The 23,516-nt window shown below is 43.3% G+C and overlaps 1 protein-coding gene across 4 annotated transcripts in view; it reads left to right on the top strand.

Annotated features, from left to right (window-relative positions):
- Positions 1-23,516, top strand: part of EML1 (EMAP like 1) — a 199,531-nt gene that overhangs the window by 123,506 nt on the left and 52,509 nt on the right. For all 4 annotated transcript variants that reach the window (XM_030213925.1, XM_030213926.1, XM_030213924.1 and 1 more), the window contains 5 exons: positions 8,352-8,462; positions 9,000-9,095; positions 16,575-16,709; positions 19,998-20,097; positions 22,743-22,897. In XM_030213925.1, coding sequence (XP_030069785.1) covers positions 8,352-8,462; positions 9,000-9,095; positions 16,575-16,709; positions 19,998-20,097; positions 22,743-22,897 — 597 coding nt within the window. The remainder of the gene's footprint in view (positions 1-8,351; positions 8,463-8,999; positions 9,096-16,574; positions 16,710-19,997; positions 20,098-22,742; positions 22,898-23,516) is intronic.

Genomic DNA, 23,516 nt, shown 5'->3' with positions numbered 1-23,516 from the left:
GTGCAAAGTGATGCACATTGGGAAGAATAATCCAAATCATAGTTATTTGATGCTAAATTCCACCCTAGGTGACAGCACCCAAGAAAGAGATCTAGGTGTCATCGTGGACAGTATGCTGAAATCTTCTACCCAGTGTGTGGTGACGGCCAAAAAGCAAAGAGGATGCTAGGAATTATTAAGAAAGGGATAGAAAATAAGACAAAGAATATTATAATGCCTCTGTATCGCTCCAGTTCTGGTCGCCAAATCTTAAAAACGATATAGCAGAATTAGAAAAGTTTCAAAGAAGAGCGACCAAAATGATGTTTCGTAGCAGTTAAAGCTTTCTCATCACTTTCCTGGGAGGTGTGTAAAAAGAAATAAAGCAAAAAGCACATTATGATAATGATACTGTGACAGGAGTGTTCATTATTGTCCATACATACAGCAGAGGTATCCAAATGTGAGCCTAACTGTTTTACAAGATAAAACTTGTAATAGGACCCCCCCCCCCCCAAAGTTTCTCAAATTTCAGGAATATGATAAATGATGACAGATAAATTATCATCCAGTCTGCCCAGCAAAGTGATTTGAATCGTACAGTAACTGGTGCTCGGTTTAGGTTACCTGTCCCCATGCTTTTGTTTAGGTTTGTAACTGCTGCACTGTACAGGTTTATCCCCACCCCCGTGATTTTTGTTTAGACTTGTAACTGCCACTCCATCATCCAGGTAATTTCCAAATTTTCTATTTTTGAAGCAAGGGGGATTATCAAGTCTTTATTTGATATCCTTCCATTACTTGTAAGACATTAGGGAAATGGGACTTGATATACCACCTTTCTGTGGTTGTTGCAACTACATTCAAAGTGGTTTACATAGTATATTCAGGTACTTATTTTGTACCAGGGGCAATGGAGGGTTAAGTGAATTGCCCAGAGTCACAAGAAGCTGCAGAGGGAATCAAATTCAGTTCCCCAGGATCAAAGTCCACTGCACTAACCACTAGGCTACTCCTAGTTTACGCTATGGTTGCCAATAATGGAATGAATAAGAAGCTGTAGACACAAAGCATTAAGATATTAATACATGCATTAAAAGGTTACAGTCCATTTGGACACTAAGGATTCCTGGGGGTGGTCAGAGAGACCAACAGATATGAGGATAGGATCTCACCAAAGGTAAAGGATTTAACTCTCGCTGATGTCAGTATGAATCTAAGCTTAGAGAGTGGAGGGATATGTAGAAGACTGCGCTGTGATAATCTAGGTGAACAGAGAGGGGAATAGGGAATAAATAATGAAGATGGAGAGGCAAATGAGTGGAGTTGTGGCAATGGAAAGCTAATGTTGCTCCTTTAAGAGAGCGGTTGCATGATCCATTTTTTTTTTCTGGGATACAGAGATTTAAGTGCATAATGCATTCAGTTCAAGTAAGGATCTAATGTAGAATATCTTACTTGGGACAAATAGATTTTTTAGTTGGAGAGGAGATTTTGGGTCCAAAATGATACTGTGTAGTGGGGATAGCCAGAATTAAGGTTGCTGTTAAGATTATGCTTGACCACAGTGAGATAATATATTTCTTGTGGGAAAACCAAATGGCTTTTGACTTTTGATCTAATTTTAGTTTATGTGATGGGAGACAAGTGGCCTTGACATCGAGGCATAGATTATGACTCGACAACGTGGATAATTCCTGGTCTTCATAAGGGAAAACCAGCTGAATTTCATCCGCACACATGTAGACACTAATGCTGAAGGATTGGTTTAGAGTTTTCAAAGGTGGTAATTGTAAATTTTATGTTAAACTGTACTTGTTGTACACCACCTTGGGTGAATATCTTCATAAAGGAAGTTAATACATCTCAGTAAATTAATAAATAAGATGTTGAAAAAAGTAGAGCTTCCACAGTACTGAGAGACCATGGCTCAATACTTCAAACTACACAAAAAGGATGCAGAACAGCCCATTTGATTTCAGTTTGACCAGCAGAAGGGCGTGGTCAATGAGGTTGAAGGCTGCACTTATATCAAGGAGGATAGCACATTTTTGACCTCATCTATTTGTTTACCATTCTTGCTAATCATTGAATCCTGAGCTGTTCAGTTGCTGTGTTCTAGCCTGAAACTTTTGTTTTGCATGGAAGACATTGGTCTAATTTAGAAATTCATAAAGCTGGTTGTTAACTATTTTTCTACAACCTTAGCAATAAAGATTAGATTCAAGATTGATCCATAATGAGCAGGAACCCCCTTCCTTCCAGACCTTTAGAACCATTCCCTGCAATAATCTATTAAGAGCAGGATTCTTAAGAAATAGAGCTGGATATGTCAGCCAGTGAAGCAGAGCTGCTCCTAGTGGTTAAGTGTCTTATCCCACCATAAAATAGGCAAAGTTAAAAGCCTAAGAAAGTGCCTGATCTGGGAAATTATCAATGTAATTGTCCCATTTTTAGACAAGCATCATGAGGAGCATTTTCAATTGCTTTGATTTTGACAGCTTGAGGAAGTAAATGTTATCACCTGGAAGGTGCAGACAGGCGGGGCTAAAACCATAGAAATAGCAGGCTTTTATGAATAGACAGGTAGCATAGGAGCCAACTTTTCAAAATGATTGGAGATGCTGAAAATTTTTTTTTTTTTTTTTACAGGTGGTGCATTCCCCCCTCCCTTTGAGTTCCAGGCCCCCTCTCTCCCCTCTCTCTCTCCTGTACCCCCTCCCTCCCTCCAAGTTCCAGGGTCCCTCCTTCCCTCCGAGTTCCACAGGGTCCCCCCCTCCCTCCGAGTTCCACAGGGTCCCGAGTTCCAGGGTCGTCCTGCCCCTCCAAATTCCAGGGTCGTCGTCCCTCCCTCCCTTCGAGTTCCAGGCCCTCTCCCTCCGAATTTTAAAAGTCATCTTGACTTACCTCGTCGGAGTTACGGCGGCCGGCAGCAGCGGTAAAAAGCGTGCAGGCTCAGCCCTTAGTTCAGTTTTCCCTTCTCTTTCTCTCGGCTCTGGTCCCGCCCTCGTTTCCTGTTTCCGCAAGGGCGGGACCAGAGCCGAGAGAGAGAAGGGAAAACTGAACTAAGGGCCGAGCCTGCACGCTTTTTACCGCTGCTGCCGGCCGCCGTAACTCCGACAAGGTAAGTCAAGATGACTTTTAAAATTCGGAGGGAGGGGGCCTGGAATTCGAAGGAAGGGATGACGACCCTGGAACTCGGAGGGAGGGAGGGAACTTCTGGTGGGTGAAATATTGGGGGTGCTCGAGCACCCACGGAGTCGGTGCCTATGACTGGTAGTACAACCTAGCAAAGCATGGGATCTCAGTTTTTTGGTAGTTAATCACTAAATAACTGCTTTTTATCCAGTCTTCTACATTGGCCATTCAGAATTTGAGCCAAAGTGATCTTAGACTCCTTTTAAGGGAAGCACAGTCTGTATTTCATTGGATTTACGGGTATGTCATAATCCCAAAGAAATAATAATGTCACCAAGAGGTGAGTGAAAGATGTTAAATGAATAAAGGAATAAATCAGTGAGTAGCCCAATAATTAAGAAAAAGTTATGTCATAAAAAATTAGCAACTGCTCAGAGGAGAAGGAGCCATCCGGTACCAGCTCCTTTGCTGGCTCCAGGAGTATATGTGAGTGGTCATGTCTATCCTGTGCACCATACAACAGTCTGCTGATATGATTGCTTCTCCCTCTCTGCCCTCAAACTTAGCAAATGTTGCTAGGCTGCACATGGTTACTGTCTTGCTGGTACCCACCAGATGTGTCAATGGCCAGATAAATGCCAGTTGCCACAATGATGTATGGTGAATGTTGTAAAGCAGTGCAGTGGCGTACCTAGGGTAGTTGACACCCGGGGCCGGTCATTTTTTAACACCCCCCCCCCCCCTCCAAAATCTAGTACTAGGCATGCCGAGAATACAAAACACTCAGGACCTATAGAGCAATTCTAGCATACCATAAGCAGTAATTTCTACAAGTCACACAAGGAAAAGGAAAGCATCTTAAACACTACAGTGAGCACTAGAACATCAATTCACCTACTGTAAAACAAAACCAGGCAGAATAACACATTGTCCATCTTGCACAGTCAATGCCAACCGAAAGCCATGTCTTTTTCACAAACAGAGATACACCCTAATCCACTATAGAATAAGCAATAATAAACTTTCTATTTAGACAAAAATTAAACTGAACCCCCAAGATGCCAGACTCTGCATACAATGCAACACCACAGAAACAGAAAATGTCCCCTAGTACTGTGCAAAACATAAAGACAGCAGATGTAAATTTGAAAAAACTAACAAGTACCAATCACCACTTTACAAATTAACAAATAGAAATAAAACAAATATAGAAAATAAAATAATACCATTTTATTGGACTAATACATTTAGCTTTCAGAGGCCAAAACATCCTTCCTCAGATCAATACAGTATAGTGTTGTTACAATATCCTATCCGGACCTGAGGAAGGGGGTTTTGTTCTCCGAACGTTAGCCAAAATGTATTAAAATTAGTCCAATAAAAAGATTACCTTGTTTTACATGTTCTATTATAAACATTAACACAGCTACAATACTACTTTATCCTAAAGCAAAAAAAATAAAAATATATATTTTATTTACAGTTTGTTGTCTCTGGTTTCTGCTTTCCTCATCTTCTTTTCACTGTCTTCCTTCCATCCAGCATCTGTCTTTCTTCTCTCTCTGCTGTCCCCTCCATCCAATGTCTGCCCTCTCTCCCATCTACATCTGCCCTCTATCTCTGCCCCTGTCTGCCCTCTCTCTCTCCCCCTTCCATTCACTCTCTGCCCTTTCTATCGCTTCCATCCACTGTCTGCCCTCTCTCTCTGTCCGCTCAATCCACCATTTGCCCTCCCTCTCCCATCCATCTAGGGTCTGCCCTCCCTCTCACTCTCCCTTCCATCCAGGATCTGTCCCCTCTCTGCCCCTTTTTTCCAGCCCCTAGTTCCAGCCCCACTATCCCACCAGTCCCCAGTTTCAGCCCCAGTCCTTTTCTCCCACCAGTCCCGAGCTTTAGCCCCCAGCCACTTCTCCCTGTCCCCTTTTTAGACCCCAGTTTCAACCCCAGCCCTTTTCTGTCACCAGATTCTGTCCTGAGCTTCAGTCCTAGCCACTTCTTCCTGTCTCCTTTTCAGCCCCCAGTCCCCACAATTTCAGCCCCTGCTGCCTTTCAGCCCCCAGTTTCAGCCACCTTCATCCACATGCCTTGCCCCCCTTTTCAGCCCGACCCATTCTCCCACCTGACCCAGGCATGCCCCATTTTCCATCATGACCCCTTCTCAGACCCCAGTTCCAGCCCCTTCTCCCATTTGAGAGCCCCCTTCTCCCATCTGAGAACCCCTTCCCTCCTCCCATCTGAGAACCCCACCCCTTCTCCCATCTGAGAACCCCCAGAACACCCCTCTCCTCTCCCATCTGAGAACCTCCTCCCCACCCCAGTCCCCTTCTCCCATCTGGAAACCCCCTCCCCACTCCAGCCCCTTCTCCCATATGAAAACCCCCTCCCCATGTGAGAACACCCACAATACCCCTCTCCCATCTGAGGACCCCGACCCGACTCTCCTGCTCCCACCCTACCTTTAAAAAAAATTTTTTTGAAGCGTCGTTGCAGGCAGCCCCTCGCGTCTGCCCTGCAGAAGTAAATCTCTTCGCTTCGAAGTTCGTCGTCGTCGGGCCTCACTATGTCCCGCCCTCCTCTGAGGAAACTTCCTATTTCCGCGAGGGCGGGACATAGTGAGGCCCGACGACGACGAACTTCGAAGCGAAGAGATTTACTTCTGCAGGGCAGACGCGAGGCGCTGCCTGCAACGACGCTTCAAAAAAATTTTTTTAAAGGTAGGGTGGGAGCAGCGGGAGCGAAGCGGATCACCCCACCACCTACTGACACCCGGGGCGGACCGCCCCCACCGCCCCCCCCTTGGTACGCCACTGTAGCAGTGTAGACATTAAAGCAAGTGTATAGTAGTTTATTAACAATTTAGTAGTACATCGTAGTGGTAAATGTTGCAGAGGTAACACCAACATTAATTCATTGTTGAAGTTATGTATTCTCTTATTTTAATAGAACATTGGTTACTAAACCAGTATGTTCGTTTAGAATAGATGCACACAACTGCATACACTGCCCTCTAGTGGAAGGAATAGGTACTCCAGGCACCCTGAAATTAAACAAGAGTATTTATTTGTCCAAACTGTAGTCCTGATCAGTGATAAACTGTTACAATGAGGAAAGAGTGGTGACCTTCACTCACATTACCAGCATTTTATGCCATTCAAAACATCAGTGAAATTTACTGGGCAGACTAAATAGGCCATTGGGTCTTTACCTGCTCTCATTTCTATAAATTAATACCTGTGGTTCTTGTATGAAAGGATTTTGAACAACCCTGGCAGAAGGAGATGAGTAAGAGGCTTTGGGGGAGGGGAGAGAGCAAAACCAGAAAGCCGGCAAACTTGTGATGCTTCAGTTTTAGCAGTCTCTGAGTTTTAAAAAGAGACCACCATGATTTTTTTTTAAGTGGTCCTCCTTTTTCCCCCCCCCCCCCTTGATGTTTAAGAGCATAAGAAGAACCATGCTGCATCAAATCAGGTCCATCGAGCCCAGCATCCTGTCACTTATAGCTCATTTTCCTGGGGTGAGGGAAAGGGAAATGGGGCTTGATATACATTCAAAGTGGTTTACATAGTACATACATGTACTTATTTGTACCTGGGGCAATGGGAGGGTTAAGTGAGTTGCCCAGAGTCACAAGGAGCTGCAGTGGGAATTGAACCCAGTTTCCCAGGATCAAAGTCCACTGCACTAACCACTAGGCTTTCCCAGATCTACTTGGCTAATCATTTGTTTCTGTATCATCCTGTTAGACCAATCTAGACCTCTGGATTATGTCCCCTTACCAACGGATAGAGTTAGAGACTTGAAGATTCCAATGACTTCACTAGGGATGCCTACACGATGCAGGCAGGAATCCTAGGTGGTGTGCCCCCCCCCCCCCAAGGATTCCTGCCGGGGTCTGGAACTCAGTATTGGGTGAGGCCTTTGTTCCTGCCACTGCAGATCAAATTTTGTTCCTGGACTGAATTTTGGGATGGAGGGGTGGGGTTCGGCTCAGAACCTCCCTCTCTGCTGGACTCATGGTCATGGGGGAATCCTGGGGGAGGAAGATGAACTCTTTCTGCATCCTGCCTTACCTTATGGAGTCAGGAAACTCATTGGAGGAGAGAGGCTGTATCATAGTCTGAGTGTTTACTGACTCATGGGTCCCACATCCTCATGGGTCCCACATCCTGACTCTTTCTTCCTTTTGCTGCAGGTGTCACCTTACAACAACTCTGGTCAAACTACAGAACCAGATGGCAGTATGGTGCCTTCAAAATTTGGTGCTGTCGATAACTGCCTATCTTGTTTTTACCAAAATCTGAGCTTGGATCTGCCTTGCATGCAGCAGTAGTTTACTATAAAATTATTGGCTTAAAATTGTGTTATTCAGGGAGATACACAGCTTTGAATAATGTGTTAGGATGTAAATATGCTCCTGAGTTGCTCTTAACCTTTGTGTTTACAGGAGCAACTCGGAATATAAACAGTGAAGTTGCTGTAGTTATTAAAGTATTCACCAACAGGAAAAACTTTTTATTTTGAGAACATTCTTTCTGTTCAGCTAATAGAGCAGCAGAATATCTACTGACATTTGACTGAAAAGAAACATCAAAATTTAGTGTTATGGCAGCACTACGTTGTAGGGGAAAAACAGATATTCTGCTCTTCCTTTATAATTATTTTACATTTGGAATTTATGGTTATATATCCGCTCAATTTAATTCTAAAGTGGGCACAAAATAGACACCTTCCTATACATGACTTTGTTGCTTGGACAGCATTTATTCTTACTGAGATGGTTGTTAGAACTTGGGCACAGATGGAATATAAACCTTAAGTTGCTGCCTGTTTTTTCTGAGAACAAGCAGGGTAGGAATCTTCATACATGGGTGACATCATCTGATAGTCTGCAGTGACACGAGTAAAAAAAAAAAAAAAAAAAATTTTTTTTTCCTTTTATTGGTGGTGTTGTACAGAACCACCATGGTTCTTTATTGTGAAGCCTAATGATCACTATTGGTACTCCCAGTCCATGTGTGTGGTGTAGGTTTTGCCCAAACTGAGGTAGCTGTCCTTTTGCCTCCATGTCATCATTTCAAATCGTATTTTATCAAAGCAAGCAGAAATATAGTATTAAATACAAGAGAACCTTAATTCAGAATAAGAAATATTTTATTTTCATGTTGTACAGTTTAAGAGTTGTCCTTCAAGCACTGACAATCTGTAAGTGATTGTGAACACATTTGTCTTTGCAGCAATTACCACCTCATGTACGTGTCTGGGATTCAGTAACCTTGAATACGCTGCATGTCATTGGCTTGGGGTTCTTTGATCGTGCAGTTACCTGCATTGCTTTTTCCAAGTCAGTAAGTAAATGCCTTCCCAAAGTTTTAGTTGTCACTTTAATCAACAGTGAGTCAAACAATTCAACATAAAAATGTGTTTCATCAGCAGATACTTTAGTAGAATCATCTATATATATAAAATCAAAGCACTTTGAAGCCTCAAGCTGGAAACTTGAGGCGCCCGAGATATCCGGTTTGGCCTGCAGGCTCCAGTCACTGTAGCTTCGCCCTCGCGTCAAAACGCGATGATGTTGAGGGCGGGGCGGCCCTAGCATCAAAACGCGATGACGTTGAGGGCGGGGCGGCCCTCGCAACCACGTCACTGAGGGACGAAGGGACGAAGAGGAGAGGTGTGCAACTCGGAACGGAGGCACGGAGGGGGTGTCTGCAACTCGGGAGGGGGGGGGGGGGATTACCCTGCTAGCGCCCGTTTCATTTTTGCCAGAAACGGGCATTTCTTACTAGTGTTTATAATAATGCAGTTTTACTGGGTTTATAATGGAACTTGCTTTTATTAAACAAGAGCCTGACTCTGCATCTTTTTATTTCATGCCTTAGAATGGAGGAGGCAGCCTTTGCTCAGTTGATGATTCTAACGATCATGTACTTTCAGTGTGGGACTGGCAGAAAGAAGAAAAACTGGCTGATGTTAAGGTTTGTTTGAATCTAACCCAAAATGTCTTTCTGAAAGCAGTCATATTCCCTCAGAGAAGGGCAGTGTGTAAATATGAAAGCAGAATCAGTTGTTCAGATTGGCCTGGGTCAAGTCACATATCAAGAATGGTGGAATTTGGTATTTCAGACTTATAAATATGATACCTTTCTGGCTAAAAAGTCATGTCGCTGTATCACTTATAAGGAGAAGTGGTCTTTGTTATTGTCCTACTTTAGAGATGCTTGATGAGAAATGTTTTTCTTTTTTCTTTTCTTCCTCTCCACTCTTTCTCTCTTCTGTCCTTTACTTTTTGCAATTTGTATGCTGTTGTACTGTTACACTGAATTGTCTTCTGTCCTTTACTTTTTGCAATTTGTATGCTGTTGTACTGTTACACTGAATTGTCTTCTGTTATTCTCTTTTAAATTTAATAAAAATACTACGACCAGAAAAAAAAAACAGATTGAAAAAAACCCCAACATAACCTAAAACAAATAACTACAAAACTGGCACGTCTAAAGTCACAGGCTCATCAAGGGTAAATTATACGCCAGACAAAGCAAACAACTAGCACTTAAATGAAGTCAGATTTCTTTGCTGTTTAATCTCCACTGGCAATTTATTCCTTTCATATGGTCCAATCACTGGAAAAACTCCCTTCCACTTGCAAGCGTTGAAAAACAGGCAACACTAGATCCCAGGCCACTGCAGAGTACAGAGTTTGTGCTGATACATAACCCTGCAAGCTTGTATTCAGGTATCACAAAATGCCTAACCACCCGCCTGGGGTTACCCCGAGGCCATTTAGAGGGTCTATCCCTAGCACAGCTCAGGTCCATCTGCACCCACCGCTCGTGCTCTAAACTAGCACCCTCCTGTCACCGACTGAGCGAGTCTCACGCTCTCAAATTATCCCCAGTGATTTCTAGGTTACTGGAACCACACTCCCAGTGGTCCCACAGTTTCCAGAAAGCACTCACAGACCCAACACACAAACCACCAGGATTCTTTATCAGTCTAGATAGGCAGAGGCAATAAACAATTGTTTATTGTCTTAAAAATATATTGAACAATATAATGAACAAAAAATGTGCAATCAGCAAACAATAACAGGTAGATGAAATATGGATCAATTATAACACAAACTAAACATTTGTTTACTTCTTAGAAAGTACCTGGGGAGATCAGGACATATAGCTGCTCACCAGTTATCAAATGTAACTGTTTTACAGGGCTTCAGCAAAGAGCTTTCTCTCTCTCTTCTCCCAGGCTGAAATGGGGAAAAAAAACAGTACAGTTCAAAAGAAATGAGGTCCTGTGTCAGTCAGAGCCCAGCCAACAAATTTTAAAAGTATACTGCTCACAGTACTGTTGACACACTACTTCACTGAGGGCCAGATGCACTAAACTTAACGAGCCAGCAACGTGTTTTTTAAACTGGTTCTAGCCAGTTTAGCGTGCAAGTAGTAAACCGGGACATGCACAAACGGGTTCCTTGAGCCATTTTCCTGTCACGGTAGCAGCTAACGAAAACGGAATGCAAATGATCTACAGGTTATTGTAATGAGCTAATTAGCAGATGCACAGCAGTTTTCCGACTCCATGCACCGTGGAAAACCTAATGGGAGGTCTGCACCTCTCGTTTGGGGCCGCTGAGCGGGACTCATGCAGAGGAGGAAGCCCATCACAAAAGCTGAAGAAAAAACGTCCAGGTGCTCATCAGGAACATCCTTTTTTTTTTTTTTTTTTTTGAGTGAAGGACTTGGACGTCCTTCACTCAAAAAAAAACAAAAAAGGACGTCCCTGATGAGCACCTGGACGTTTTCCTTCAGCTTTTGTGATGGGCTTCCTTCTCGGACGTGTTTTTCTTATGTGCCAGGTTCTCTCAACATTCTCCTATTCCCCTCCAAGGTTGTTTTCAGCTTGCACCCCCCCTCCCCCCCCCAGGATTGGGGCGTGCGAGGACGTCCAAATCAAAACTATTTGGACGTCGGTCTCTCTCAGCCAATCACGGGGCGTTTATCTGATACCGGTGACAGCTAAACGCGCTGTGATTGGCTGAGAGAGACCTGGAGGGAGGGATGTCCAAATAGTTCTGATTTGGACGTTCCTCCCTCCAGGTCTGTCTCAGCCAATCACAGCACATTTAGCTGTCACCAGTATCAGCTAAATGCGCTGTGTTTGGCTAAGAGAGGCCTGGAGGGAGGGATGTCCAAATAGTTTTGGTTTGGACGTCCTCGCATGTCCCGATCTGGGGAGGGGGGGGCCGCAAGCTGAAAACCTTGGAGGGGACAAGGAGAATGTTGAGAGAACCTCCATGGCTATGGTCATTTCAGGCATGTAAGAAAAACACGTCCGAGGACGCCTATCATAAAAGCTGAAGGAAAACATCCAGGTGCTCGTCAGGGACATCCTTTTTTTTTTTGTGAAGGACGTCTTTGGCATGCGCAGAGCAGCCAGCATAATGATTGGCTGCTCTGCGCATGCTCAGCTGGCCGACTGGCTTCCCCTCCTTAGGAAGGAGATCACGTGCAAATGAGGTAACAGCGAGCAGCTCATTTGCATGCGATTTCCTTCATGCATGTCCGTTTTTTACCGATTCGCTAAGGAATTGCTAAGGGAAGGGCTCTTTCCGTGGGGTTAGTGCATCTGGCCGTGAGTGAAACTAAAAGAGGGCATTCACTTTTCTATAACAGCTTTAACATAAAACAAGCACCACCTGCTGGCAAAACTAGAGAAATGCACTTCAGAATTAATTTAGGCTGTTTACAGGCTTAAAACACATTGTTCTGTCACAGCAGGTAAAAAGAAGAATCCTGATGTATGCCACAATGGATTAATAACCAATTAAACACCTATTAAGTGCCAATTAAATGCTAAAGTTACGCATATAATTGGATGTATTCTACATCTATGCAAGCAGTTGTACACTGTGCGCACCATTTATAGGAGGGGGAAAGGAAATAGGAACACAGGGTGGAAGCAGAATGTCAAACGTTCCCAAATAATTTGAAGGTGGTTTCATTTCCTCCGTTAACTTCATGTCTTTATTGTTTTTGAAATTTTGATTTTATTATTATATAATGATTTTTCTCCGAGGATAAGCAGGCCATATTCTTACATGTGGATGATGTCATCCTTGTCACCTGGTGCGGAGCTTAAACCTACTAGAGCTTTCTTTACACACGCAGCATCCCCGCTGCACATGCACCAAGTACCTTCCTTTCCGGCACAAGAGCGCAAGACCATCAGTCTCTTATCAATAGATGCAATTTTACCGTGCTCTTCACAGCATCTGCTGCACAAGTGTCTTTTTCAGTTTTTGTGCCTTCCCTTCAGGGTTTTTTGCCCTGATTTTTTTTTCTTTTCTTCGGAAAGGTCCTTTTCCCATCTCTTATAGTTTTATTTTTTTCCCCCCACTTTTAAGTTTTCGTTATTTTTTACGTGCTCGGTAAGGCCCTCTTAGACCTGAGCTCCGTTCGGGTTTTCTCCCTTGATTTTTCTGGTGATTGCCCCTTTTTTTAGTTACCGTCAAGCCATTTGATTTGGCCATGGCTGTTTTTCTTTCCTTGTCATTGAAGGTTCCCAGTGGCTTTAAGTGCTGCAACTGGTGCAATAGGACCATCTCTGGCAAAGATACTCATTCCTTAGCATTCTTCTGGTCCGGCCCAGAATATGACTTAAGGGTTGTGCACGCCTTCCAGCAGGTGGAGACTGAAAACTCTCTCGTGGTTAGTTGGAGATAGTTTTGGTATTCTCAGTCTTCAGCAGGTGGAAGGTGGCGAGCCCTTCAGTCTCTTACTATTTTATTTGAGTTAACAAAAAAAAAAAAAGTTCAGTTTATTTCTCTGCTGTTTAGTTTTTTTCTGTCACTGTTCACCAGCGTTACTTTTAGTTGCAGAGGCTGAGACCTGCGGGGGTACTCGAGCAGCCTTGGGGGGGTGTTACACTTAGGTGACATGGGGTCCCTCCCCCCAATATCTCCTCCCAATTTGATTTCTCTGTGCAGTCGACCACCTCAGTCCTAGAGGCATGTGGCACTGACCTCTACGCCCTTCGCTGGAAGGGTGCTTGCAGACTGAGGAAAGGCAGCCAAATTTAAAAACAAACAAACAAACAAACAAAAAAAACCAGAACAAAAACGGCAGAGCAGCTCTATCTGCTTCGACCATCCACCCAAGGGGTTGCAGGAGGCTTAGCAGCTGTGTTCTTTGCCTGCGTATGAAGAAAACAACCCAGCTGGCCAGAGAGGCTCAAAGGGGAAAGATTTTTAGAGCCTGGTCCGAAATCTCAGTGTGTCTATCAGCATCGACATTGACTTTGGGTGTTGCATTGGCATCTGGTGCATCAGTCAGTATGGCTGAGAGGCCTGTCTCCGACACTGGGGCCCCCAGGACTGGTCAGCATCGGACCTGACGACAAGGCGATGGGGGGATTCGATGTCATCTTTGTCAGCACCAAGGAGCATCGGGCGAAGGCCAAGAAGCATCGGCATCAATCCCTCTTGACACACAGTATAGGGAGCTCTGGAGCACTAGGGATTTGGTCCCCGAGAAGTGTTTGCACCAGGAGGACCATTCCCCCTCTATACAAGAAGTGCCGATGTGCGGGTCTCCTCATAGCCAGGACTAGGCACCCGTCTCGACCCTGGCAGTTCAGCAGTCTGTCCCTGAACTTGTACTCCAGTCTTTCCTGATGTTCTGTCTCGATCAACGCATCTGGGCCATACTCCCTGAGCTTTTGGCAGAGGTTTTACAGCAGTATGCATCAGCATCTGGAGTGTATGAACTAGCCATGCACTTTAGCTGCCCTGCAAGGCCCTGTGGTGAGGTCTCAGACGCCGGTGTCTAGTGCAGCACTGATGTCAACAGCTGCTTGTGTGGGCACCCCCTCGACAGTGGAGGAACCTTCGTTGGAGTCGAGGTTGGAACTCACTCCTTGACACCTTTCTCGAGGACATGGTTTCTCTGTTTCAAGGCAGGCTCAGTCTCGGCCCTCGGTTGTTTGCTGACACCGATGAGGAGTGCTCATAGGAGTCAGATGAGGATCCATGGTACTTTTCAGAGGAGGAGTCCAATGGCATCCCATCTAACCCATCCCTTCCAGAGGAAAGGAGGAAGTCTCCACTTGAATGGGATTAGGGCGGGCTTAGGGCATGGCCAACGCTTGGACGTTTAACAGCCATAATGGAACAAAATGAAAATGTCTAGGGTGAAAATTTCAACGTTTTAGTCTAGACCTCTCTCTAGTGTGAATAAGGCACAAAAAGGTGCCTTAAATGATCAGATAACCACTGGAGTGAATCAGGGATACCCCTTCAACCCCCTAAAAATGTGAATAAATAGTACCAGCCTCTGTGGCAGAGTTTCCCACTTCCAATCCTGGAGTACCCCTTGCCAGTCAGGTTTTCAGGATATCCACAATGAATATGCATGAACTTGATTTGCATACACTGCTTTATGACAGCCTTGAAGGTTCATCGAGTAGTGCAGTGGTGGGTGCAGTGCATTGTAGACAGGTGGACCCAAGCCTATACCTTCCCCTACTTGTTAAACTTGTGGTGGAAACTGTGAGTCTTCCAAAACTCACCAGAAACCTACTGTACCCACATATAGGTGCCCCCTTCACCCATAAGTGCTATTGTAGTGGTGTACAGTTCAGGGTAGTGGGGGTTTTGGAGGGCTCAGCAGAGATAAGGGAGCAGCAGTGAGATGTGTACCTGGGAGCATTTATAAGAAGCCCCCCAGCAGTGTCCCCTGGGGTGCCCCATTTTGTACGTTTTCCCCCCCCAAAATGGCCTGAAAAGATAAATGCACAGAGCACAAAACCTTGTTCCAAATGGCATTAAAAAAAAAAAAAGATGTTTTGCTTTTTCAAAAATGGAACAGAAGAGTAGCCATATTGGGTCAATCCAATGGTCCATTTAGCCCAGTATCTTGTTTCCAACAGTGGCCAAACCAAAGTCGACGTCATGTCGAAAATGCCCCTTTTTGTAAGTTTTTGTAAATCTGTGCTTTGAAAATGAGCACCTGTTTTCTGAGATTAATATATTCAGGTTGTTTGCCTATACATACCAGTACTTGCAGGATTACTTGCTTGTGACCAGAGTTCGAAAATCTAAAGATGATTGGGCATGGCCAGGCCTCCTGATCTCTTTTCTGCCGAAGTCTGTGAGCTCTTTCCATATGCAAAGGTCCTATATGGCGCTCTAGCTGCAAAGATTGTGTAAGCCACATATCCAGAAAGCCCCTGAGTTCGCCCTCCACTAAGCTCTCTGGCACACCAACCAACTTAAGTTATTTCTTCTGGAGCAGTTCTCCAAGTTGTCGATTTTATCATTGAAGTAAGCGATTTTTTTTTTTTTTTTTTGCAGCTGAGCATTGGAGGCCTCAGTTACATGCAGCTTGTCTTCTGGTTCACTGGTGCAATTTTTATATTCATCAAATTCCATCTCCAAATTGTGCAACTGTTCATGTACTACATAACACTCTGTTGATAATATATTGCAATTTAGCAGCTAACATTGCTTGCAAGGCCTTGGTAACTTCAGCTTACAATGTCACCTGACCACACAGAGCGAATCGATGGACTGGACAGACTTGCAGTGCTTTCCATTTATGTTTCGGGGGCATTCAGTCTTTCTCTGTTTTTCTTGGCAATCTAGCAGACAATAAAAATATGAAGTCCAGTTCTATTAATTTGTGTATTAGTGAAGACCACATTTATCTAAATTTCATTTAGCCCTATTTATTACAAGGTTTTTTCACTGATTGTGTTGGCTACATTTCTGAAGCTTCTTTACACCAGTGGCAGTCCCCAGTCTGTAATGCTGCTGTTGTTTTTAGGAATATTTTTCTCTATGATAAATTTGGGCTTAGGTGGCTGGGGTTACCCTCAGCCAATTTTCTCCAGATTGAGAGTTCTCTATGCTCGTATGGCATGCTGTTATTAAACAAATCAATGAACCACCCCAAACTGTGCAAAAAAAAAAAAAAAAAAAAAAGGAAAACTCCACCTGCTCAGTGTCAATGGAGAAAAGATTTCAGTGATAAATGCAGAGAAAACAGGGGGACATAGACCCTGAAAAAAACCACCTTCACATGTCAGAAAAACTCCATTGCTTACATAAGATATGTGGGGCTAAAAAAAAAACAAATTACCAGTGTCCATAAATCACTTTAATGAAATAATAACAACACATGAAATGAAGACTTAGAAATATGCTAAAAATACTTAGCTTAGGGAGCACATGTGGAGAAATCCAGTGACTATAAGGCTGAAGGCATTATGTGCTGAAGAACACAAGGTAGTGTAACAGCTGAACCACTATTCTTAAAACCATCTTCCACTTGGAAGTAAGTGAATCAGGTAGAAAGTGTTTCATGTTATGCAGAAAGACTGTTAGATCTGTTGTACTATGGTATTATAAAAATGTGTAGTTTGAAGTATAAGAAGGTATGATTTTCTTCTCTCCGTAGTGCTCCAATGAGGCTGTTTTTGCTGTAGATTTTCATCCCACAGATACAAATGTAATCGTTACATGTGGAAAGTCACATCTGTACTTTTGGACGTTAGAAGGGAATTCTCTCATTAAAAAACAAGGATTGTTTGAGGTAAAATAGCATCAGTGTTATTTCTTGCCATGTTCACATTTTTGTTTAGTAATTGTGAATGGTACTGGATTTGACAGCATTGTAAGTGAAAATCTTAAATTTTTCCACAGAAAAGTTAGAATATGAGCAGAAGCAGTGCAGATTTCCCCTACACTACTGTGTTAGCCTGCCTTAACTCTTCCCTGGCAGGCTCGTTGCAAAGTATGAATGTGAGAGATTTCCTTTTATTTTTGTTTTTTGCAGTTGCCTCTTGTCCTTTGGCCAGGTTACGGATCCTGGTACCATAAGCCTTCATGTGCAACTATGTAGGAATTTCCCCAGCTTCATGACCCATCCCAACATACCTAGTGTTGTCATTGCAGAGTCATTCCTTCAGCTTGAGGCCACATACTAGGGCTCCTTCTAGAACCTTGCAGTCCTTGGTCCTGAATCTGGCCACTAGGTGCCACCTTGGAGTGATAACTATTATTTCCTCCCCTCTGGTATAGCATAAGACCTGAGGAACAGAATACTCACTCAGGGATCAAACTGGGAACTCTTCATAAGTGCCATTGGAGCATTAACATAGCCGCCAAGAGGGGGGGCAGGGGGGACAAAATTCCCCGGGCCCGGGCCTCCAAGGGGGGCCCAGCGCCGCAGTCCCACTCGCCCTCTGTCGTCGACCGTCTGCCACCGGGCCGGGCCCCCCTGCATTGAAATCACAGCTCCTCTCACCTCCGTGTGAAAGCGCTGCAGACAGTAGGGCAGCAGATCGCCTCCCTTCGGGCCTCCTTCCCTCGTCTGACGTAACTTCCGCAAGAGCGGGACACAAGGAGGGAAGGAGGGCCGAAGGGAGGCAATCTGCTGCCTGCAGCGCTTTCACATGGAGGTGAGTGGCGCTGTGATTTCAATGCAGGGGGCCCGGCCCGGTGGCAGACGGAGGGGGGCGGGTGGAGGGGGAGCGGCGGCGGCGACCTCGGGGGGGGAGGAGGGGGGAGCGGCGCTGACAACCTTGGGGGGGAGGGGCAGGGCCCCGGGGGCGGCCTTGCCCTGGGCCCGGCCCAGTCTCTCTGCAGCCCTGAGCATTAAACCAGCCTCATAATTTGGTGTCTATGCTTATTAAATATTTAACCTCTTTGCTGAAGCTTGCTTATTTCCTGTAAGCAACCAGACTACTTATAGAGATAGAGAGAATGACATTTGGTCAGAGTAAGTCTGAGCTAGATTTCACCTATTGATACAGCTAGTTAATTTTTATTTATTTAGTGTTTATTTGCATGATTTATAGCCCGTACATTCAGGAAACTATCTTGGTGAGGTACATAATTGGTAATATTACTGAACATATATTTATTCATATTAACCAAACAGATAAGGGACATAAGAGCACAACACAAGAGGGTAGGAATAGTGTAGCACGACAATATAATTATTGGAGACATTTCAAATGGAACATAAAAGGGGGGAATGGCTAAGCCAGTCAGATATACACAGTCCTTAGTTAAGATACAGTCTGTGTAGGCTGGAAGAAAGTCAAATGGAATTGGGCAGGGATGGACTGAGAGTGGTCGGGGCCCCTGGGCAGTAAGGGTCATTGGAGCCCCTCCCCGACCACTGCTTACCGTCCCCTTCCTGCAACGCTGCTCTCCCCGGTCCTACCTTAGAGTCTAGTGGCTTCTTCAGGCGCATCGGCGAGTTGGCTGCCAAGACTTAGCGCAGTAGTCTTGCAAGACTTCCACAGGAAGTCTCAGCAGCCATTTTTAAAACACGGTGGCACCGACACCAACATGCAGAGTAGCAGCAGACCCTTCAAGGTAGGACCGGGGAGGGCTGCAGTGGTGGCTGTGGCCAATTGGGCAGAGCCTCTGGGCCCTCTGGCACCGCCTGGTTGTCCAAATGGTAAATCCACCCCTGGAATTGGGAAAAGTGTGACAAAAAAGTCAAGTTTTTAGAGCACCTTTAAACTTTGAGTGCCCAGGGTACAGATGAATAGGAAGCATGTTCCAAAGGGAAAGGAGCCAAGCAGCTAAAGGATCGAGAAGTATCAAGCTGAAAGTTAGTAAAGGTATGATCAGGCGATGTGCAGTCAAAGAACGCAGGGAGCGAGTTGGTTGATAAGGAGTTATGAATATGAAAGAGGTTAGACTTTGTAGTAGTGGTACTGAGCCACCTTGTCACCTTAAATGAACATTTTCATTGACTTCTGTCAGTCACATAGCAACCTCTAATAGACTGAAGATTCTGTTCAGAGATCCGCTTTAAGGAAAGAACAAAAATCCTCAAAATTTCACTTTTTTAAATGTTCAGTGAGATTTTTACACTTGTGCCACTTTTAAGGACTGCATAACACCTCACCCCCATTTTCCACCATTCTATAATATGAAAAATGCATTAGACATAAGCTCAAACGTATATATTTTAGCATGCACAGTTAAAAAGAATGAAAATTTTGCCGTATTAACGTGCACATTAAATTTTGGGCAAATAGTAGTACGGAAAATTTGCCAAAATCCTTTAATCAGGGTTACTCTTTTTTTTTTTTTTTTTTTCTTAATGTCATGTAGCAGACTAGGTTCTGAGAAAGTGGTCTGATGATCCCCTAAGGTGACTGACGATGCATGGGGCACATAACTGCTATTAAAATAAGATGTATAAGATTGAAAACTAGGAACTGCACTTAATGATTGCTACATTAAAATGTTTAAAAATAATTAATTGGTGGCTATGTGCCACCATGCTGGAGACCTCTGTCCAGTTCCTGGGCTTTTTTTTTTTTTTGGGACACCTGGAAATGAAGTTGCTATGATGGCAGCCCCAAGCGAAGGGAATTTCTGAGAAGCCAGATTCAACGTGTAGTGCTTATTGAGTTTGAGAGGGAGATGTGATTTGTGAAGGGGAAAACAGTTACAAAGCAATGGGGGTGGGGAATGTTTAATCTGAATAGTTGTGAATCAAGGCTAATGACATAGGCTGCTTCTGACTGAAATGTAATCAGAAAGGTAGCCAAAACATATAAAATGTAATTGGCAAACTAAGCACGTAATTTACATGTACAGGATGGCTCATGTCTTGGAGTCATATTTGAAATGCCCATTAAATATGTGGTTGTCTCTGAATCTTTAATTTCCTGAGAATGTACATCAACTAACACCTTAGACTTTTGGCTGTCGAAGCTTAGCTTTTGTTGATGTACAAATGTACATAATATTTACAAATGAATAATTTCTGCAGGACACTGATGAAAATGCCAGCACATTTTGAATTGTTCTGCTCTAAAAAATGTGCTTTTGTTCATATGCTTTCATGCAGAAACAAGAGAAGCCAAAGTTTGTGCTGTGTGTGACCTTTTCTGAAACTGGTGATACAATAACAGGAGACTCGAGTGGAAACATCCTAGTTTGGGGGAAAGGTAAAACACAACTACTGGAATTATTTTTTGATTTTAGCAAATTATACTGGACATTGTGCAGTGATCTTCAGAAAAGATCTAGCTTGCTCTAGCTTTATCAAGAACGTATAAGGTCAGAGTTTGGCTTGTTATGGAGATTGTGTCATGGCTGCTGAGTTCATGTGGTTCTGTATCCTTAAAATGCACTTATACAACTGCCACTTCCTCAATAAAACAGCTTTTGCCTTGACAAGCCTAAACTAGAAGGGAGAAGTATTGGAGGTGAAGTATGGGATGAGAAGCATAAAGGAGGAAAAGTAAGGCACTATTAATCTTTATCTCATTATACTTTTTCCCTTGTTGGGTTCTATCAAGAAATTCCTGTTTCCATGATGGGAACCTGCAAGGGTTTAAAGGGGAGATGAAAATCTAGATCACAGTAAAGCCCTACAAACATGGGAAAATAATTTTTACCTTATTTATGTATTAATTTATTAATTACACATTGTACATAGTGCCTGAAAATAACAAAGAGAATATTTCAGGCACTTGATGAAGAATGAAAACAAGAGAGAAACAAAATAGGGAAGCAGGTTTAAAGAGGTTAGTTTTTAGTTGAGATTGGGAAAGAGAAGTAGAAAAGGCATTGTGGAAATCAAATGGTAATTTATTCTATAGAATGAGAGGAAGGAGACACAGGGCCTAGAAATGAGAAATGATATGTTTGATGCAGCTTGAGGGGAGAGTCTGTACTGAGAACAAAGTGTAGACAGAAGAATATCTGGGAACAAGAGCAAGAAGGATCATGAGGAGCCAGACCAAATAGAAATGAAGACTAGATATTCCATTACTGCTTGACAATCTACAAGAAGTGAAAGGCAAGAAGATGGGAATAGTGAGGGCAGAAACATATCCAGGATGAGGGCATGGGAGGAGCGGACTGCCGACAGAGCCAGCACTTAATTTAAATGCAACAGATTGCTTCAAAAATAGTCGCCGGCACCATCGGAAGTCCATTTGGGGGAGAGGCATCTCCCCTGGGGACCCACCTAGCTACACTTTCTCAGTCAACATTTTGCTGTCTTTAAACCCCCTCTGGAAATTTCATTTGAAACACATTTTGCATTTTCTAAAGTCACAATAATCTCTAGCTTTGGCCTCCCTTATTGGACTTTGCCATTGAAGGAATGTGTATCACAGTGCATATGTTCTCTTGCAGTTCTGTAATACTGATCACTTATTAAGATATCTACGAGTGTCGATGTTATTGCTGCTGTTATAGGAGGAAAAGCCTCAAACAAATGATGGGAAACTCCTTTGTCAATTCTTCAATCAACCTTAGGGAGGCCCACGCATTCATCACTGGCAGAAACCTCCTGTCTTTATTATTCTTGAATGTTCACACAAATGTTTTCAAGTGGCTCTTAAACCAAACTATGAAAAGAAACTTATCTTTCCAGCTGTCCAGTCTTCTGCTCAGTCTCTTCCCACTAACCACGACCTAACTTTGGCCAAGGTTTCAACTCCTGCATCAGGGTCCGTGGTGTCCATCGGCTGGTATCTGTAAAAGAGCAGATTGATTACATCGCACATTCCTCCAAGCATAACTTCACAACTTGTACCCACAAGTGACTTCTCACTTTCATAGCTGGATCGTTACAAATTCATCAGACACTCAAAATAGCGAGAGGTTTTAAAGCCTCTGACGTCGCACGCCTTCACTTCGGCTCCTCCCCTTTCATTGACAAACTGTCCGACTGGATGAATTTGTAACGATCCAGCTATGAAAGTGAGAAGTCGCTTGTGGGTACAAGATGTGAGGTTATGCTTGGAGGAATGTGCGATGTAATCAATCCGCTCTTTTACAGATACCAGCCGGTGGACACCACGGACCCTGATGCAGGAGCCCAAACCTTGGCCAAAGTTGGGCCGTGGTTAGTGGAAAGAGACTGAGCAGAAGACTGGACAGCTGGAAAGATAAGTTTCTTTTCATATTTTGGTTTAAGATCCACTTGAAAAGGTTTGTGTGAACATTCAAGAACAATAAAGACAGGAGGTTTTTATGCCAGTGATGAATGCGTGGGCCTCCCTAAGGTTGATTGAAGAATTGACAAAGGAGTTTTCCATCATTTGTTTGAGGCTTTTCCTCCTATAACAGCAGCAATAACATCGACACTTGTAGATATCTTAATAAGTGATCAGTTTATGAACGGAGTGGTACTCTACAAGCTCTAGTCTATGATTTAGAATAGTTCTGTAATACACAAGATTTTTTGCTTTTATTTATAGCTTTATGATCGAATAGTCATAAAATATAGATCAGTGTGCACTGTTTGTGTGGAATATAAATTATGTAAATAATCTCAATATTCTTGGCAGAGAACAAAGAAAAACATACATAATACAAAACAATAAAAACTTTAAAACATGACAAAAATAACATCCAGCCTAAATACAATAAGCAATTCCAATAAAATATTAGAGCTCCTGTTTTTTAATATCCTTCATAGGCTTGTTGGGAAAGTAATGTCTTAAGCTCTTTCTTGAACTGAGAAACTTCTGAAATCACTCTTAATATAAGATGGCAGCATATGGTAGAGAAACATGAACAAAGCAAGTTGGATACAGATTCCCATAATATGATTTGTTTTTGTGTTTCCTTATAGGCACAAATAGAATAAGCTGTGCAATTCAAGGAGCCCACGATGGGGGCATTTTTGCACTCTGTATGTTGCGAGACGGAACACTGGTATCAGGAGGAGGAAAAGATAGAAAACTAATCACTTGGAAGGGGAATTTTCAAAAGCTGCATGTAACAGAGGTGATGGTAGCCTTTCCTAGCTTTTGTTTTCTCTGGCAGAAATAGGGAAAATGCTACTACTGTACTACTATTTATATAGTCACTGCTGTTTGATTCTTACAGTCTAGTAAAGACAGATGGACAGCCAGTAAATAAGTGTTTGGGGATAATCAGCTGAAAAAATTTAGGGGGTAATTTTGTAACTGTCCAAATTAGCAAAAACCCCTAAATTTCACTATGCAGACTTGTGCCTGATTTTGAAAGCAAAATTGTACTTAAGTGTTGAAAATACCCCAAGAAAGCTATGCACCTGCTATTTGGTACAGATTTATGTTAAGAAATAATGTGCACATACTCTTGAATTTTCAAAATTAAACTTTTCCACAACTCTACCTCCAGGAATGCTTCTGCTTGCTCTGGGAAAAAGAATATAGAGGTGAACAGTTTAATAAACAGGGTTTGCCCATGAGGGATGTAGAGAGATGTGGGGGCCATGTGTGGAGAATCATTGTTTGTATAAATCAATAGGGGCTGAAAAGTTTTGCTGAAGGTCATCTCAGCATTTCCCATCAACGAGTCAGCTGTGATACTGATTTTTCCAGAGCCATACACCAGCAAAGGCAAGCAAGACCTGCACAGG

The sequence above is a fragment of the Microcaecilia unicolor genome, chromosome 9, assembly GCF_901765095.1.
Source record: "Microcaecilia unicolor chromosome 9, aMicUni1.1, whole genome shotgun sequence".
NCBI classification, from domain to species: domain Eukaryota; kingdom Metazoa; phylum Chordata; class Amphibia; order Gymnophiona; family Siphonopidae; genus Microcaecilia; species Microcaecilia unicolor.
This window is presented reverse-complemented; position numbering and strand designations above follow the sequence as displayed.